We start from the raw sequence: 17948 nt of genomic DNA, 5'->3' as shown, positions 1-17948 counted from the left end.
CTGTGAATCTAAGAGGACACCCAGATTGCGAGCCTTATCTACGAGGGGGGGTAATAACTCACCCCCGATATTAAGAGATGGAATAATCTGAATATCCTGACATGCCGGTGTGTACAGCCATATCTCTACCCTTATCCTTATCTATCCCCCCCACTCTCTCTCTCTCTCTCTCTCTCATTTATCTTTCGATCTCCATTTCTCTCTCTCTCTCTCCCACTATCCACACAAAAGGCCAAGCAAGGCACAACACACTGGCAGCTCCTCTGCTCCAATCGGAGTCATCTGGTCAGAATTGCCGTTTTCCCATTGGTCAGCGGGCTCAAGGGCGGGACCTCAAGCACGTTCCTCCCTCTTCAGCCCCCCCACCCAGCCACCCCCCCCCAGATAAAGATGACACGAGAAGTCGACGCGTCAAGGGAAAAAAGAGATGCGGGGGGGGGGAACGGAGGGGCGAATCCTTCTGCGCAGGCGCCCTCCGGGTCTTCTTGGCTTGAGCGGCGATTGGGGGGCCGGGAGAGAGCGGCGCAGCTGGAAAGGCAGGAGGGCGGAACTGAAAAGGTCGAAGGGGCGGAGCAAACCGGGGCGGGGCCGCCTGTGGACCCGCCCTGAAACGCTGACGTTGACGGACAAGCGCGCCTGCGCGCTAGCCCGCACGGCTCCGTCGCGGCTCCGGCATCTCTTGGCGGCGGTTTCTCCTCGGTTTTCCCTCAGCCGTGGCCGGGTGGGGGGGGGAGGGGCCGATCGGAAGGGGCAGCGGCGTGGCGGCAGGTGAGTGACCCGCCCCCGGCCACGCCCCTTGCGCGCGGCGGCTGAGGGGGGGGGGAGGCCGTCGCCCTGGGTGGGAGGGGGCGGGGGTTGCCTTGGAGACGTCGGTGGGGAGAGCCGAGAGGAAGCCCCCCCTCCCTCTTCGGATGCGGTTAGGTCCGTCTTGCCCGGCCGGCCTACCTCGCAGTGTCGTTGTGGGAATGACGTCACAAGGGAACGGTTGGGGCCTCCTCGCAAAGTGCGGTATAAATCTGACAGATAAAAAACAATGGTGTAGGGCAGGGGTCGGCAACCTCGGCTCTTTTATGACTCGTGGACTTCAACTCCCAGAATTCCTGAGCCAGCATAGCTGGCTCAGGAATTCTGGGAGTTGAAGTCCACGAGTCATAAAAGAGCCGAGGTTGCCTACCCCTGGTGTAGGGTAAGGATCAAAAATAAGGATCAAAATAACGACCCGTTGGCTCTACTAGAGAGCAAGGCTGTTCCAATCTGGGCAGCTTTTAAGATTGGTGGACTGCAATTCCCAGAATCCCCCCCCCGCCCCCGTTTTGTTACAATATTTCAGTACAACGAGGCTGTATTGATACGATGCACTTAGATTGTTGCTATTTTATTAGGTGCCTTAGAACAGGGGTCTTCAAACTTGGCCCTTTTATGACTTGTGGACTTCAACTCCCAGAATTCCTCATCCAGGCTTGCCTGGCTGAGGAATTCTGGGAGTTGAAGTCCACAAGTCATAAAAGGGCCAAGTTTGAAGACCCCTGCCTTAGAATGTTAAAAGTAGAGAAGAAGGGGAAAAAAATGTGGATGTTCTTCCCGTATTATAAGTACAGTTTTCGAAATGAAGGGTATGAGCGTTTTCATCATTTGACTTTTATTTTATTTATTTATTTATTTATTTATTTATTTATTTATTTATTTATTGGGTTTGTATACCGCCCTATTCCCAAAGGAGTCAGGGCGGTTTTACAAGGCAAAATTTAAAAACAATCCAATATAAAATTAAAATAAAATAAAATTACTAAGTCTAGCCGCAAAAATTAAATCACAGTTTTCAAACAGGTTAGTCTCAGAATGCCTTTGCATTCTTAAAAATGACTTAAGGACCCCAAAGAGCTGTGCTTTAAGCGGGTTATAGTTAATGAGGTTTACTGCAATGGAAATTAAAATGAAGACATTTTTTTAAAAAAAATTGTTTGACTTTGCAGACCCACAGAGAAAGTCTCAGGGGCCCCCACTTGGTCCCCAAAGCACACTTTAGTAATTGCAGCTCTAGAGTACTGTGATGTTTATTAACCTTGACAACTTTAAAATACATGGCTTCAGCTGCCAGAATTCCCTAGCAAAGTCCACGCATCTTCACACACGTTGGCCTGGGAAATCTGGGATTTGAAATCCTCCTTTAAACATGCTGGCTAGAGAATTTGGGGAGTTGAGGTCCTCATCTCTTCAAGTTGCTGAAATTTAAAAAATACTGCTTTAGAGCAGCCTTAATGTTCAAAGTGGGGGGAAGGGAATATTTATTTATTCAATTTATAAAGCCATCCATCTCACACAAGGACTCTGGCTGGCTTATAATTCAAAAAAAATATATAATTAAAACAATAAAAAACATTTTAAAGCAATAAAAATCATTTAAAAAACTAAATAAAAATATATTCTAAATGAGACCAAAATCAAGCGATTTAAGCAATCTAAATCTAGGCTGATTTTTGTACCTTTTTGATTTCTTGCTATCCTATTCTCTGATTTAGTGAATAATATCTGGCTGATATCGACTCTGGGGGAACTCAGGAACCTTGCGTGTTCTTTTGGAGTATTTTGATTGGCTCCAATAACTAAATTAGCAATTTATAGAACTTTCCCCCTAATGATCAGACACAATTACAGAGGCTTTTTGTTAGAATTTTTTTTGCTATGGTAAAAATCTAATTGGAATAATTTTAATAAGCGCAATGGTATCTTATCAGTAGCAGTAATAATAATCACCTTGCTAATCAGGCGGATGGAGTGTGACATACATGGTGTAGTTCAGCATTCTCTATCTGGCATTCTTCAAATATTTGTAGATTACAACATCTGTGTCATCTCCAGTAAGCATGGCCATTGGATGTGCTTGTGGCTAGGAATGAAAGGAATTGTAGGTCAAATACAGGTGCATGAAGATTGATATAAATCAATATGGATCTATGGACTTGATGATGCAGAGAAGTAATGTACCATATTATATAGACATAAATGATAGAAATTTCACAATTATGACAACGGTCTTGAGTGATAGAGGAAGAGAAGATATGCTGTTGATCTGGTGCCTTATGGTGTTGAGCAGGGGGTCTTCAAACTTGGCTGAGGAATTCTGGGAGTTGAAGTCCACAAGTCATAAAAGGGCCAAGTTTGAAGACCCCTGGTGTTGAGGCTCTTTAAATAAAGCAGCATGTATTTGTTCATGGATTTATAATTAAGTTTATACAAAGGGGAGCTTATATTGCTTTAAGATCCCTCCCCACTTTTCTAAAGAATTGAGAGCCAGTTTGGTCTAGTGGTTAAGGCACCAGGTTGTGAGTTCAAGTCCTGCCTTAGCCATGAAAGCCAGCTTGTGTGACTTTGGGCCAGTCCCTCTCCCTCAACCCAACACACCTTGTGGGTGGTTGTTGTGAAGAAAATAGGACGGAGAAGATGTGTTGCATATGTTCACCTTGAGTTATTTGTAATAATAATAATAAAGGCGAGATATAAATTAACCTTCTGTCAATCAGAAGGTCGGCAGTATGGCGGGTCGAATCCCGTGTGCCACGTAACAGAGTGAGCGCCTGTTACTCGTCCCAGCTTCTGCCAACCTAGCAGTTCGAAAGCACGTAAAAATGCAAGTAGAAAAATAGGGACCAGTACAGTGGGAAGGTAACAGCGTTCTGTGCGCCTTTGGCGTCTAGTCATGCCGGCCACATGACCACGGAGACGTCCTCGGACAAGCGCTGGGTCTTCGGCTTTGAAACGGAGATGAGCACCGGCCCCTAGAGTTGGAAACGACTAGCACGCATGTACCTTTACCTTTTATAAATTAACCAAATTAGTGTTAGCTTTTCACGCCTGCATAGTTAGGTTTTCTCCATGATGATCTGTCCCCAAGTTGGTCTTTTAGATCTTCCAACAGTGTCCCTTGCTGCTGGTCATTCCCAACATCAGAGCCTTCTCTGGAGAACTGGGTCTTTGCATAAGGTGTCCAAAGTGGGATAAATTGAGCTTTGTGGTTTGGGTTTTGAATGAAAACTCGGGATTGATTTGTTCAGCGATCATTGGTTTGTTTTCTTGGTTGTTTCCTAGGATAGCATAAGAGAAGCTCAAAAAGCTACAATGAACTTATTGTATGGAGATACTGTTAATATTGGCAATTTCGGATGACAGATGAAACTGTTACAATGATTGAAAACAAGCCTGCCTCAGTGGGTTTCTGTTTGTTACTATATAAACAGTCACCTTAAAAGTCAGGTTGTAGGTACCCACTGAAATACACGAATACTCCAGATGGCTAGTCCAGATTCGTTAGCCATATTCCCTGTGCCATGTCTCAAATCAGCTGGTGAGAGAGCCAGAAACAGAATATTCACAATGTGTATTAATGCAAGCTGTAGAAACGGTACTGAAGCCTTTGGTGGAGGTTTTTTTTCCGGTCATTCAGCTATATAGAAAACAATAATTAGGTGTGCCTGCACTATTTAGACACAACTGGGCGTGTTTTTTTTTTCTTAAAACTCTTTGAGCTTCTAACATATCAGTAAGTACATTTTAAAGTACTGAATAAGTAGTTTAAAATGTAAGCTATTTTTTAACAAAAGCCCTTGCAAATTCTACAGATATTAAAACACAGAATAATAGGATTGGAAGGGACTTTGAAGCTTTTCTAGACTCGCTCCTGTACCATTTTGGAGAAATGGTTGTCCAATCTCTTTTTGAAGACCTCCCGTGGCGGAGCACCCACAACTTTTGGAGGCAACTTCTGTTCCACTGGTTTATTGTTCTCACCAGCAGGAAATTTCTCCTTAGTTCCACATTGAATCTGTTACATTTATTTGCCACTTAAATCTTGCTGTGGGGCTACTCTAGGCAGCTTAAACAATAAAAAATGAAGAGTGTGAAGTAAAATAATAGAACAATAAAATAAACAGTGAAAAAGAACACAAGAACACGAACTTGTACTTACTTTGTATATATATATATATATATATATATATATATATATATATATATATATGTTTATACATTTATAGGAGATAGGGTGGTATCAACTATGACATTAGTGACATCCAAAAGCATGAAAAGTATGTTAACTTCATTCAGAAATAACTGTTTCAGTGAGATAAACTGTGTAACTATGTTTATAAAATTCATTGCAAGAATTCTCAGAAATATGTTGAATGGAAGATCATACTAGCACTTTTAAAAAATATTGTACATAAAACAAGCTGTAGGCTGGTTCGCGTGGTTTACATATTTGTGGCTTCTTAAATTACATCTAAGTTGATGCAATATTTTCAGTTATAGCTTACAGATGTCAATAATAATTAATATTATATGCTAAACCAAAAGCAAAGTAAGCACAGTTATGTCTTAACCTGATATGGGAACCAAGTCAGTGAAATCTTCTAGTCTTTGTTTATTTTGAGTCAGGTAGGTGGGGACGTTGTATTAAGCTTCCTTGCTTTTGAAAATGCCCTTTACTTGTAAATAATGTTGTTATAATTTTTTTTTCTCTTTTTTACTGTCCTCTTATTACATAAGCCGTCTGGAATTGGGTGGCCTCTAAATTCAATGAATTATATAAATACTCTTAAATTATCTAGGTCAGGGTTGTCAAATTTAACAGATTGCATCTACTCCCTCGTAAAAAAGAAATGCTATTTTTATTTTAGTTTGAGTGGCTTACAATAGTCTCTGCTTGGGGGGAAGGTCCAGGTTTCTCGTGAGAACTGCAGACTCCACCATGCATTGGAAACATTTGTAGACTGAGCTTGTAGCAACTTGTTCCTAAGTTTTGCAGGATTGCTAATTTGGACTACAATCTTAATTACATGAAGAATCGAGTGTATGCTGTTTGTGCTGCTGCAAAACAAAACTTTTGTTTTCTCATTCTTTATTTGAATTTGTAAGTAGTAAACAGAAGAAGCCACAGTTTGCCCAGTTTCAACCAGTTGAGGAAGCTGGGTTCGTTGTGAAAAAAGAACTTTCAATGTTTTTCAAGAAATGTTAATATTTTAATGGGAGGTTTCATATTTATGAAAACATTTTCTCCCATAATAGATTGTCTTCTACAAATTAGCTATGATGTAAATTTTTAGGAGAGAAACAAGTAAGTTAACTCATACTTAATATACATTGAAGATACAACTTAAAGAATGCCCTGCATGAATTTTCCTCAGAACCCTTTACAAAATGTGCAAGTTCCATGGCAAATGCATAAGAGCTCTGTAGTGTGCAAAGAGTTTATTCATGGCAGAAGGATTGCAGGCTGCTGACTTAAATGGATTTGGGGCCTGAACAGAATTATTGAATCAGAACAAAGCCCCATGTAGCAGATAAAAAGAGCTCAAGATTCGCTTCCATGTAATGGCTAGCTATTTAGAAACTGCCTTTCTTAAGAATCTAAGGATAACATACTGTTGTCTTCTCTTTCTCTCTCACTCTCGCTCATGTGCATATTTGGATGTCACTCCAGTATTGCTGAAGACACCTAATTGAGAAATAACAAGTAACGTTTACCTTTTGTGGAGTAATGAATTTTGGACTTTAAAATGTGGGCCTTGATATGTCCTAGAAGTGACAGTTTGCCAAATTCCTCTGATCAATAAAGCAGTTTGAATTTAAAGTGCAATTGGAAACTACGGCAGGAAATATATTCCCTAAACTGGATCTGAAAATGTGTGAAAACAGAATGCTTGGTTTTTTTTCAGGCTGCAGTTATTAACGTATGGACATCAGTAAATCCACACTTGAACTAAGTTGAACATTTTCCTTGAGACACTGTTTTTTTAAAAATATCATCCAGCGAACGTAGATGTCAAGAAGCACATATTAAAGAATGACAGTTATGTTGGTTCATGAGGAGGAAAATAATCCAAAATGCAGTAAAGCAACCTATTTATTAGGACTAACCCAAACAGTGCAAAGGAGCGTGGTTCTCTTGAACAGTGGAGAAGTTACCAGAGCAGGGAAGAGGAGAAAGCAAACAAATCCCATATTTAGGGAAGGCATTTTAGCATCAGTTAGTCTATATACTATATAGTGTAAATCAGAGTTTTTCAAACTTGGTAACTTGAAGATGTGTGGACTTCAACTCCCAGAACATCAGGCTAAGGAATTCTGGGAGTTGAAGTCCACACATCTTAAAGTTGCCAAGTTTGAAAAAAAAAAATCATGTAAATTTTGGGAGTTAAAATTTGCTGAGGTTAATCCACATCTTAATTGTGGAATTTATTTCCTTTTTTATCTACTTTTTCCAGCGAATATATCGATACAATATTAAGACAAATAGAATATACTCTCCCTTGCTGGAATTGAATCGGCAGTCCAGTGATTTCACCGCCAGGTAATAGGCTTGTCATTTAAGAGTTGACTTTCCCTGATGGCTGTGATGTGAAAATCTCTTTACATGAACCTTTACCACAGTCAGGTATCCTCCAGACCATCTGAATGATGAATTGGCTGCAGATGTTGGGAATTGCATCCAAACATGTCTTGAGAGCACTGGATTAAATATCTTTCACTTCTGCCCTTGGGACTGTATGATTAGCACTAATCTAGATCTTTGCTCTTGCTTGTATTAGATGCACATGTCTGATCTGTTAGTCCAGTGGGGATACAGGTATGTTGTCCCTACTGCCAACTCTTGGGTCAGCCGAGGACTGTCAGGCAGTCAGTTGTCACGATTCTGATGTATTTGTATATGGAAAAAAACACACTACTCATCCTGAGCCTGAACTCTGGAATCTCTTGGAACACTGTGTAGGGATTACACGTGGTTGCAAACATCTGATTACTGTTCCTTTCCAGCTGTGATGCAAGGCTATAAGCTATTGCAGTTAAGATCTCACTTGAAGGCTGGCTGGAGGTGAGTTGCTCTTCAGAGACTTTTTGCTTCTGCCAAGGGAATCCTTGGATGGTAGCCCCAGCTGTTTATTCCATTTCCATGTAATTTCTATTTGCTTAATGTTTACTGTGAGTAAAATGGAGAGTTTTCTATAAGTTGGGCTAATTTTCTTCTGGAGTGAAGGGTTTCATGGATTAGACTGTGTTTTTAATTACATTCAGTAATGTCTGGAAATGTTTTAAAGGGAAATGTCCTGATCTGTTCATTTGAGCTCAGATTCAGCATGTGTGGATTATGTGCACTTTTTGTTTTTTATTTAGCTATTCCATGTACATCTGTCCTGTTTATTAGTGTATTTCCTCAGGACAGTCTTGAAAGAAAAGAAAGTGAATCGCAGCTTTCAACATGTCTGATTTATGGCATTATGATACAGCGGCATGTAGTCCTAGTGTTTTCAATGCACTCTAGTGGCTTAAAACATAGATCCTTTAACTTCCTCTTTTCTCAGGATTGTTCCCTCCATAATCTGATCCACAGACCTCTTCTGAGACCACCAGGAAAAGACCTTAATGTGTCAGATTCATCTAGAACAGGGGTGTCAAACTGCCAGCCCGCGGGCCGGATGCGTCATCCGGAAGCCGCACCCACCCCATTGCCGGCAATGGCAAAACTCTTCCCATATGTTGCACAACATCACGTGACGTCGCGGGTTTGACATGTCTGATCTAGAAAAATGGGGCTTTTTAATGCTTGGGGGAAAGCGTTCCACTCATGTCCATGCAGTTTGTCTAGTGACTTTTAAAAAAAATGATTTTATAGTATCTAAAAAATTAATAAGTTGTTAATGTGCTAGAAAGCAAAGTTGAAAAATAGTACTGGGAGATAACCTATATCAGTCTTCTGAAGCTGCTGCCCTCTAAAAGTGTAAACTCCACGTGTCCCAGCCATTGGGAGTTGCAGTCCCCAAGCATTCGGAGGGTGCCAGGTTGAAGAAGGGGGTTCTATGTTCACAACACTTTTTGTACCGATTAGGATTCCGTTATTTGACAGCATGCCAGGCTTATAATTAATCACTTGTTTGATCACTTTGGCAAATCAGTTTCCTTCGATCAAATAGGTAGGACCACAGGTGAATAACATAAATACTAGCAAGTATTTAAGCTAGGAACACTACTTGGGGGTCCTTGACCTAAAGGAGTCTTCAGTTATAAGCAGACCTTACTTACTAAGCTTAAAGGTAAAAGGTAAAGGTTCCCCCGCACATGCGTGCTAGTCGTTTCCGACTCTAGGGGCCGGTGCTCATCTCCGTTTCAAAGCCGAAGAGCCAGCGCTTGTCCGAGGACGTCTCCGTGGTCATGTGGCCGGCATGACTAGACGCCAAAGGCGCACGGAACGCCGTTACCTTCCCACCGTAGTGGTCCCTATTTTTCTACTTGCATTTTTGCGTGCTTTCGAACTGCTAGGTTGGCAGAAGCTGGGACGAGTAACAGGTGCTCACTCTGTTCCGCGGCACTCGGGATTCAACCCGCCAAACTGCCGACCTTCTGATCGACAAGCTCAGCGTCTTAACCCACTGAGCCACCACGTCCCTTTTACTAAGCTTACGACCTGCCTATCCCTGATTTTTACCTTTACTGCCTTTTGAGTGAGAAATTGCTGCCACCGTCTGTTCTTGCAGAAGTGGTTAGGTGGTCTCACAGAGTTTTTTTTATTTTCTTTCTCTTTCCTCATGTAGCGAATTGGATCTGGGAATGCTGTACTTTTAAGAACATCGTCCATGGGCCACAGAAGATCTTATAGCTTTCGGCGGAGGACGGGATCGAGAGGCCTTTGTAGGATTTTTGCCACAAGTTTCATGAGAGAACCAGAGCTGGCTCTTGTGCCGTGGGGGCAGGGACTCTAGTTTTGCAAGGTGCCAGCTTTTCCTCCAATGCAGAACAAGAGAAGGAGCGCATCTCATTCTTGCAAAGAGACGTTTTGTACTTCCCAAAACTCAAACAAGACTTGTCTTTCCAGCATTTGGCGAGCTGTTTCTGGCCTCGGTTCTCCCTGCCCTTCCAGCGTCTTGTGCAGTGACCTGTTGTGTAACCATCTCACCCCTAGCCAATCTTCCCGGTTTCAGTTTGTGCTGCGGCCTCTTTCCGGAGTAGATCATGGGGGTTCTTGGCCACCCCAAGCCCACTGGAGGAAGGGTGTGAACTCTGAAATGGCCCCTGTGATAGGCCAGAGACCTGCTGCACGTTCAAGGTTGTTGTTGGTTGACAGGGGAAAGGACTGACTGACTGACTGCCCAGGGCAGCTGCTTTCTGCCTCTCAGGAATTTGCAGGGCACTGGCCTAGCGTGGCCAGGCCTGCCCTCTCGCCTTCATCATGTTCCTGCTGCTGCCCTTTGACAGTTTGGTAGTTAACCTGCTGGGCATTTCCTTGACGGTCCTCTTCACTCTGCTTTTGGTCTTCATCATCGTGCCAGCCATCTTTGGAGTTTCCTTTGGCATCCGCCGTCTCTACATGAAAACTCTTCTACGGATCTTCCAGGTGAGTTCACCACCGTAACATTCCTGGGGGTTGGGGAGGAATAGTGCAACCTGAGACTGGGCTGTGGCCGCAAGCAGCACCAAACGATGAATCAGAGCTCTTTCAACACAGGTCTTTGTATGTTGGATTAGAAAATGGGGAGTTTCAGGCAAGTCCAGCTCTCTCATTGGTTGTCAGCGTCACTGGAACCTGTGACATAAGGACACATGAAGATGTCCCTGGCAAAGAGGTGCAGGGTGTTGCTTAACAATTAAATTTTCCCTGTATAGGCACTGCTTTTCCGGTCAAAATACGACTCTTATGTAGACCAAACAGGAAGACAGTGTGTGTTCCTAATGCTGAGCAGGCCTTGTAACACCATATTCACACACACACACACACACAGACACACATCATTTTTCACGGATGGAAGAGTGGGGAAAGGAACAAGCTATACATCATGTTGAGGGTCACCTTGAAGCAGTTGCATGAAAGAACCTCCCTCTTTTTCCCATTTTTCACTTTCTTGGCTGCCTCACCTGAGAACTCGATGCGCACCCTGGGACCCGCTACATCCGTTACCACTGTTCATTAATTCTACCAAAGCCTTGGCTGGTGCAGCCACACAAATAGCTATACCTAGGGAACCCAGTCACTGGGAAATTATCCTCTTTTCTTTCTTATTCCTCCGAAAGCCTCATTTCAGCCAGAATCAGAATACGCACGACAGTTGCGAGTCTAACTTAAAATATTTATTACTTCAGTTTTCCCCATATTATTTTTGAAACCCTTTCAAATCAAATCATTGTACTGTGTGAACAGATGGTGTCGAAAGCAGGTCCCGTTAACGGATTAACAGTAATAAACTATGGAAAAATAAAAACAGGAAATAAAGGGGAAATAAGATGCCATTGTTAAAACCCAGACGGCAGAGTGCATTTAGAGATTTCCTTTGGTTTCCTTTGATAGGAAGTTGGTGACAGCAGTGTCTTACTCATCTTTTAAAAGAACATTAGGATATGCATTTCTGGGTAATTATTTCCATGCACAACAACCTCAACAACCCTTTCACAGCCTGGCCCACCCTAGTTCAGATTTTGTCGGCGTGTTGTGATTGTTTGACCAAGTACAAATTGAACCCAGTTGTCCATTTAATGCCCCTCTTTTTACGTGCAGAGATAGTTTAGGAACCTGTGCTTTTTGTTTGTACTACCGCTCCAAATAGTGTGGTGCTGTTAGAAACCTAGCAACCTTACCTCTGTAATTTACAAACAAATAAAGACAGTATCCTACAACTGATGTTTTGGAGGGCCCCCCCCCCATTTGTAACCCTCCATCATAGGAACTTACATTTTCTGTGGCTCTTCTTTCCATTATTCAACCATTTCAATCCATAACTCTCGGCAGGAAGCTGAAAGGTGAGATGGCTGCAGGAGGCCGACGCACACTTCATCCTGGTAGCCAGTGGAATATTCCAGCCTGAGGCTCTTCAAGCCTGTCAGTTGTCTATAACCCTGAGGGAACGTTGATTTCCATCCAGTGATTTCCACGGAGCTTTAGATTCAGTGGGAACTGTTTTGGGAGAAGAGTCGGAACCCTTGCAAATACTTTTCCCCCAATTGTCAGGTGAAAGAAAGTATGTAGGTAGTTTTTTGAATGAGGGGCTTCTGATACTCCTCTGATTTTTAATTCCATTTATATCCTGCCCTTCTCCGAAGACTCAGGGCGGCTTACAAGCTTAGCAGTAGCCTTCATTCTATGTATATGCCTGCTTATTAGGGCTTTCACACACACACTAAGCGGCATTATTACAAAGTCAGCTTAATTGCCCCCAACAATCTGGGTCCTCATTTTACCTACCTCGGAAGGATGGAAGGCTGAGTCAACCTTGAGCCTGGTGGGACTCGAACCTGCACTAATTGCAGGCAGCTGGTGTTACTTAAGGAGGCATTAGCCCACTGCTCCACCAAGGCTCTTATATATTTTATTTTATTTTATTTTAATTCCATTTATATCCCGCCCTTTTAATAATAATAATAACCTCTCCCCTTCCCTCCCCCCCTGGACTTCCCAAAGCAGAATACAGGGTATTACATATAGCAATCTTATGCAAACATATGCTAAATATCTATTACAATGTTAACAAACCTTCCACCCTTTAACTCCCTTGTAACAAAACTAAAGTAATTATAATAACACTTCTATAATTGTTAAGAATTATTCATACGCTATTTGAAACTTTTTAGTCCCATATTTGTTCTGAATATAATCAATCCATCTTTTCCATTCCAAAATATATTTTTCTTGTGACTGTTCTTTCAAATATGCTGAAACCTTTGCCATTTCAGCTATGTCCATTACTTTAAGAGTACATTTTTATTTATTTTTATTTTTATTTTATTCCATTTATATCCCGCCCTTCTCTGAAGACTCAGGGCGGCTTACAAGCTTAGCAGTAGCCTTCATTCTATGTATATGCCTGCTTGTTAGGGCTTTCACACACACCCCAAGCGGCATTATTACAAAGTCAGCTTAACTGCCCCCAACAATCTGGGTCCTCATTTTCCCTACCTCGGAAGGATGGAAGGCTGAGTCAACCTTGAGCCTGGTGGGACTCGAACCTGCGCTAATTGCAGGCAGCTGGTGTTACTTAAGGAGGCATTAGCCCACTGCTCCACCAAGGCTCTTATGATGATCAGATCTGACCGTATTCCATGCTAAAAAAAAAAGCAAACCAAAGTACACAAAAAAAAACAATACCTCTTTAAAATTCCAGCTTTGGAGACGGTTATTTAAATTGTCCAGCTTAACCATGTCTTTGCTTCTTAGCTTCTTGTAGCATGTGTCCCTTTGCATAGTTGGTACAGCACAACCATGCTATTTTGCATAATGTATTTGGTAGAACATAGGTGAAAATGCTACACTTAGGACTGGAAATCTTTCACAATCATCTCTCTAGCTACCGTTCAAACGTTACTTGCATTCTTTTTTTCCTATCCCAACTTGTTTTTCCTTCTTTTCAACGTGAAAGTAGAGTCTGTCAAGAAATTGGGATTCTGCACTTTTTTGTTAGGTATCTATTTCGTCTTTCCTCCAGGAGCTCAAGGCATCATTCCTCGCTGTGTGTATTACAGTATAGACCAGGGGTCTTCAAACGTGGCCCTTGGATGACTTGTGGACTTCAACTCCCAGAATTCCTCAGCCAGGCACGCGTGCCTGGCTGAGGAATTCTGGGAGTTGAAGTCCACAAGTCATCCAAGGGCCACGTTTGAAGACCCCCGGTATAGACATAGCCGTGCTTCTAAGATTCTTACTTAAGCCTGTGTTAAACTGAGATGGTCAGACGGGAAGCAGGCAAGTAACATGGGGAAGGCACCCCTGTGGGTGAGCCTGACCTTTGTGTAATGCAAAGATAGGTTAGTTTCCAGGAATTGCTTTCAGGAGGCTGTGTGGAGGATGTTGTGAAATGAGCCTTGGTGGAGCAGTGGGCTAATGCCTCCTTAAGTAACACCAGCTGCCTGCAATCAGTGCAGGTTCGCATCCCACCAGGCTCAAGGTTGACTCAGCCTTCCATCCTTCCGAGGTAGGTAAAATGAGGACCCAGATTGTTGAGGGCAATTAAGCTGACTTTGTAATAATGCCGCTTGGGGGGGGGGTGTGAAAGCCCTAATAAGCAGGCATATACATAGAATGAAGGCTACTGCTAAGCTTGTAAGCCGCCCTGAGTCTTCGGAGAAGGGCGGGATATAAATGGAATTAAAATTAAAAAAAAAAATAAAAATAAAATGGAGGAGTTTGGCAAAAAAATAAAAGCAGGAGCAAGCCAGAGGGACCAGGAAAGGAAAGGGGTAGGAGAGGACGGCGGCGTGCCCAGGATATACAGAATCAGCCAGGTAGAAATGTCTCTTCTGCTGCGCCTCCTGGCCACTTTCCCTTGCTCTTTCAAGCCTGGTGGGTGGGCAGCCTGTTTGGCTCCAGGTAGGAAGGGTAGGCAGGCAGGAACTAGCACAAGGGTAGGCAACCTCGGCTCTTTTATGACTCATGGACTTCAACTCCCAGAATTCCTGAGGTTGCCTACCCCTGAACTAGCAGCAAAGAAGTGAACTCTAGCGCCCCCTACCACAGCAGGATGTGTCCTGCTGATTATTCTGTGCAGCTCGGAGGGTCACTTTCAACAGAGAGGCTTTTCCTGGGATTTGCGTTTCAATTATGATTAAAAAAAATCCTTCTTTTGGCTCTAGGCCAGCACTCTTTTTTTTTCTTTCCAGACTTGTCTAATTAGGTGGAAGCTGCCTGAGGCTCATATTCTTATAATCTGGGTTTGGGCATTGTTTTCCCTGTCTTACCCCATGTCCTGATCAAAAGGTGTTGTCAAGAATTTAGATAACTGCCAAGAGGAGGATGTTTAGAGTGGAGTATCCAAAAACAAGCAAAAAAAAAACCCTCGTGGACACCAACGAGCAACAATAACACCTCCATTGTCATCTGAACCAGCCAGTTTTTTATTTTTTATTTATTTATTTTTATTTTAATTCCATTTATATCCCGCCCTTCTCCTAAGACTCAGGGCGGCTTACAAGCTTAGCAGTAGCCTTCATTCTATGTATATGCCTGCTTGTTAGGGCTTTCACACACGCCCCCCCAAGCGGCATTATTACAAAGTCAGCTTAATTGCCCCCAACAATCTGGGTTCTTTTTGTTTTGTTTCTGTTTTGTTTTTTTCAAGCTGAAAAGAAATCCATGGTCAGATTTAAACAGAGCCACTGGAAAGCTTCCTCTTAGCCCAAGCAGTCTAAAAGAGCAGGTTTCCACTGTCCAGTGGATGTGTTCCCCACCCCCAACATAAAATGCAGCTTAATTTTCCCCACTCAACGGACTAGATAAGAAAGGAATGAAGAGAGAAGAGGCAGAGATAAGGTGACAGGAAGAGCTGTTCTAGAGTCTATGTATGCCAAAGGCTTCTGGTCCAGCGTTCCTTCTCTATAATGATTCATCCTCTACTTAGAGGAAGTCTATGACCACCACAGACACACTGGTTTCACACAGCCTGTTTGTTATGCCACAGTTTATGACATTTGTGGTTGGCAAAGTGTGGCGTTAATTTTCAGCAATCCAGGGCAAAAGAGAATGAAAAGGAAATTTGAGAGATGCAATTATCTCAGGGGGAGGGCGTTCTCTGTGGGTGCGCCAGACCTGTGGAACCGCTTGCCAGTCGAGCTCCGGATGGCCCCCGACATTCGCTCCTTCCGGCGGGATCTAAAAACCTATTTATTTGAGCAATCCGGCCTGGTCTGATGGGTTTGGGGTTGGGTTTTTAATATGGTTTTAACTATTGTATATATCGGGCATAAATTATTTAATTGTTTTTTAACTTTTGTACTTTGTTTTTAATATTTATTGCCCTGTACACCGCCCTGAGTCCTTCGGGAGAAGGGCGGTATAAAAATTTAATAAATAAATTTAATAAATAAATATTTACCGCAACAATGGAGTATAAGCCCTAAAACAGCTGTATTACTATACTGATTAAACAATAAAACAATATTCCAAAATTCAGCCTTGCTCAACCAGCCACCTCAAAAAAAAAAAGTTCATCCCTCAGATGTTAAAAAATTGTCCGTTCCTGGAATAAGCTATAATTATCGTAAGTTCTCACTGCCTAGTAATATGCGATCCAGAGTTTACAAATCATAGGAGCTGGTGTTTAGACAAAAGTTACCAAACAGATTACAGCTTAGCTGTCTTTGGGACTGTGACTATGAATGCAATTAATAACGACAATTTAGCAAGATGTGTGAGTAGATCACATTGTCAATCTGCAGAGTTATCTAACCCAGCATGGCATGCTCTGTTCACTGTCATTTGACCGAATTTAACTTGACTGCAAATTGCTGAGGGTTAAATTGGCAAGTTTCTTCCCGCACAGCTTATGCAGGGCTGTTTACCCAAACCTGCTGGATTTGACCTTATCCTGTCCAGCGTTTTCCAGAATCAGTAGCAGCCTAGTGGAAGCTGCTGAAGCAGGACAGGAAATCAGCAGCTCACCGCTCTCCTTTTTGGACCTGGTGATGTGAGATGAACTGCTGATCAGGCATTGCATTAGTTGCCCGCCTCCGATCTCTTCCTTAAACTTGTCACTCCTTCGTGAAACCATCTGCGCACATTCCCGGCACCCTGGCTAAAAGAAAATAAGATTTCGTGTCCAGGTCTGAAAGATCTCACTCCTCTTTCTTTCTCTGTGTCTTGCAGTGGGCAACGTTAAGAATTGAGCGGGGCGCCAAAGAGAAGAATCACCCTGTTTATAAGCCCTGCGTCAATGGTAAGAAGGGGAGAGGTGCTTTTTCCTAGAGCGGCGGGGGCATGTCAGGCACTGCTTCTCCTACTTGTTCGGCTAGAAGGTGTGTGTCTGTTGCAGGAATCATTGCCAAAGAGCCCACTTCATTGGAAGAGGAGATCAAGGAGAACCGAAGGAGCTCCAGCAACAAGACCCTGGATCCCCCGGAGTTTGAGCTCTCCGACATCTTTTACTTCTGCCGCAAAGGTGTGGAGAGCATTATGGACGATGAGGTGACCAAGCGTTTCTCGGCAGAAGAGCTGGAGTCCTGGAACTTGCTGAGCAGGACCAACTACAACTTCCACTACATCAGCCTGCGCCTCACAGTACTCTGGGGGATGGGATTCCTGATCCGCTACTGCTTCTTGCTGCCACTCAGGTACAGGCCAGGATGGAGTCAGGCTTCCCCCAGGACAGCCAGGAGGAAGATAGGAACCCCTTATTGATTCTCCTGGGCAATCCCTAGAGCGAAACCATGGTGCTACAGGCAGTCCTCGCCTTACGACAGTTCCTTTACTGACTGTTCAAAGTTACACTAGCGCTGTAAAAAAAATGACTTTACGACCGTTCTTCACCCAACCGCTGCAGCATCTCCATGTTCACGTGATCAGAATTAAAATGCCTGGCAACTGACTCACATTTATGACGATTGCGGTGTCCCGGGGTCAGGTGATCCCCTTTTGCGACCTCCTGACAAGCGAAGTCGATGGGGAAGCCAGGTTCGCTGAACAACCGTGTCAGTCCCCCTTAAGAGCTGCAGTGATTCACTTAACAACTGTGGCAAGAAGGGTCGTAAAATGGGGCAAGGCTCACTTAACAAAAGCCTTGCTTAGCAAGAGAAATGTTGGGCTCAGTTGTGGTCATAAGTCGAGGACTACCTGTACATCTCTCCCAGGGTAGAAAATCCTCCTGTTGGTCCGCCCCACTTCAAAAGGTTTAAGAGAAGTACAGAAGCTATCTTGCCATGATCTGAATGCTCTGAGATTGTACCTTAATACCTTGTTCTCCCTTCCCCCTCCCTTCCCCCCCCTTACTTGCAGGGTTGCCCTGGCTTTTACTGGTATTGGCCTTTTGGTGACAGGCACTACCATGGTGGGCTACTTACCCAATGGAAGGTGAGTCCTCCGCACCAGACTGTATGAAGTTCACCATTCAAACCTCTAAAAGAAATCCGTTGTTGGGGTTGGGGTTGATCATCTCTTATACACTGAATTGCTGTCATCTCCATGATTTGGATTGTCCTTCCACAGCAAA

At 43.3% G+C, this 17948-nt stretch overlaps 1 protein-coding gene and 1 long non-coding RNA gene across 6 annotated transcripts in view; one reads left to right on the top strand and one right to left on the bottom strand.

The window, feature by feature from the left end:
* Positions 1-654: 654 nt before the first annotated feature.
* Positions 655-17948, top strand: part of GPAT4 (glycerol-3-phosphate acyltransferase 4) — a 28006-nt gene continuing 10712 nt past the window's right edge. For 2 of the 5 annotated variants that reach the window (XM_081333440.1, XM_081333444.1), the window contains exons 1-5: positions 655-768; positions 9582-10381; positions 16610-16679; positions 16776-17073; positions 17735-17809. In XM_081333440.1, the coding sequence (XP_081189566.1) occupies positions 10217-10381; positions 16610-16679; positions 16776-17073; positions 17735-17809 (608 nt within the window). In that variant the 5' untranslated portion in view covers positions 655-768; positions 9582-10216. Of the gene's footprint in view, positions 769-6473; positions 6509-7259; positions 7346-7702; positions 7868-9581; positions 10382-16609; positions 16680-16758; positions 17074-17734; positions 17810-17948 lie in introns of those variants that run through there. The other 3 variants (XM_081333441.1, XM_081333442.1, XM_081333443.1) reach the window with 3 other exon arrangements.
* LOC308671589 lies at positions 2857-6437 on the bottom strand. The gene is made up of 3 exons (XR_014027243.1): positions 6418-6437; positions 4240-4339; positions 2857-2887 (listed from the first exon to the last, which is right to left on the bottom strand). It is a non-coding gene; the product is annotated as an uncharacterized lncRNA (long non-coding RNA).

Source organism: Vipera berus, assembly GCF_964194415.1.
Source record: "Vipera berus genome assembly, chromosome: 8".
Classification (NCBI taxonomy): Eukaryota; Metazoa; Chordata; class Lepidosauria; order Squamata; family Viperidae; genus Vipera; species Vipera berus.
The sequence above is the reverse complement of the archived record's forward strand: the minus strand, read 5'-3'. Positions and strand labels throughout refer to the sequence as shown.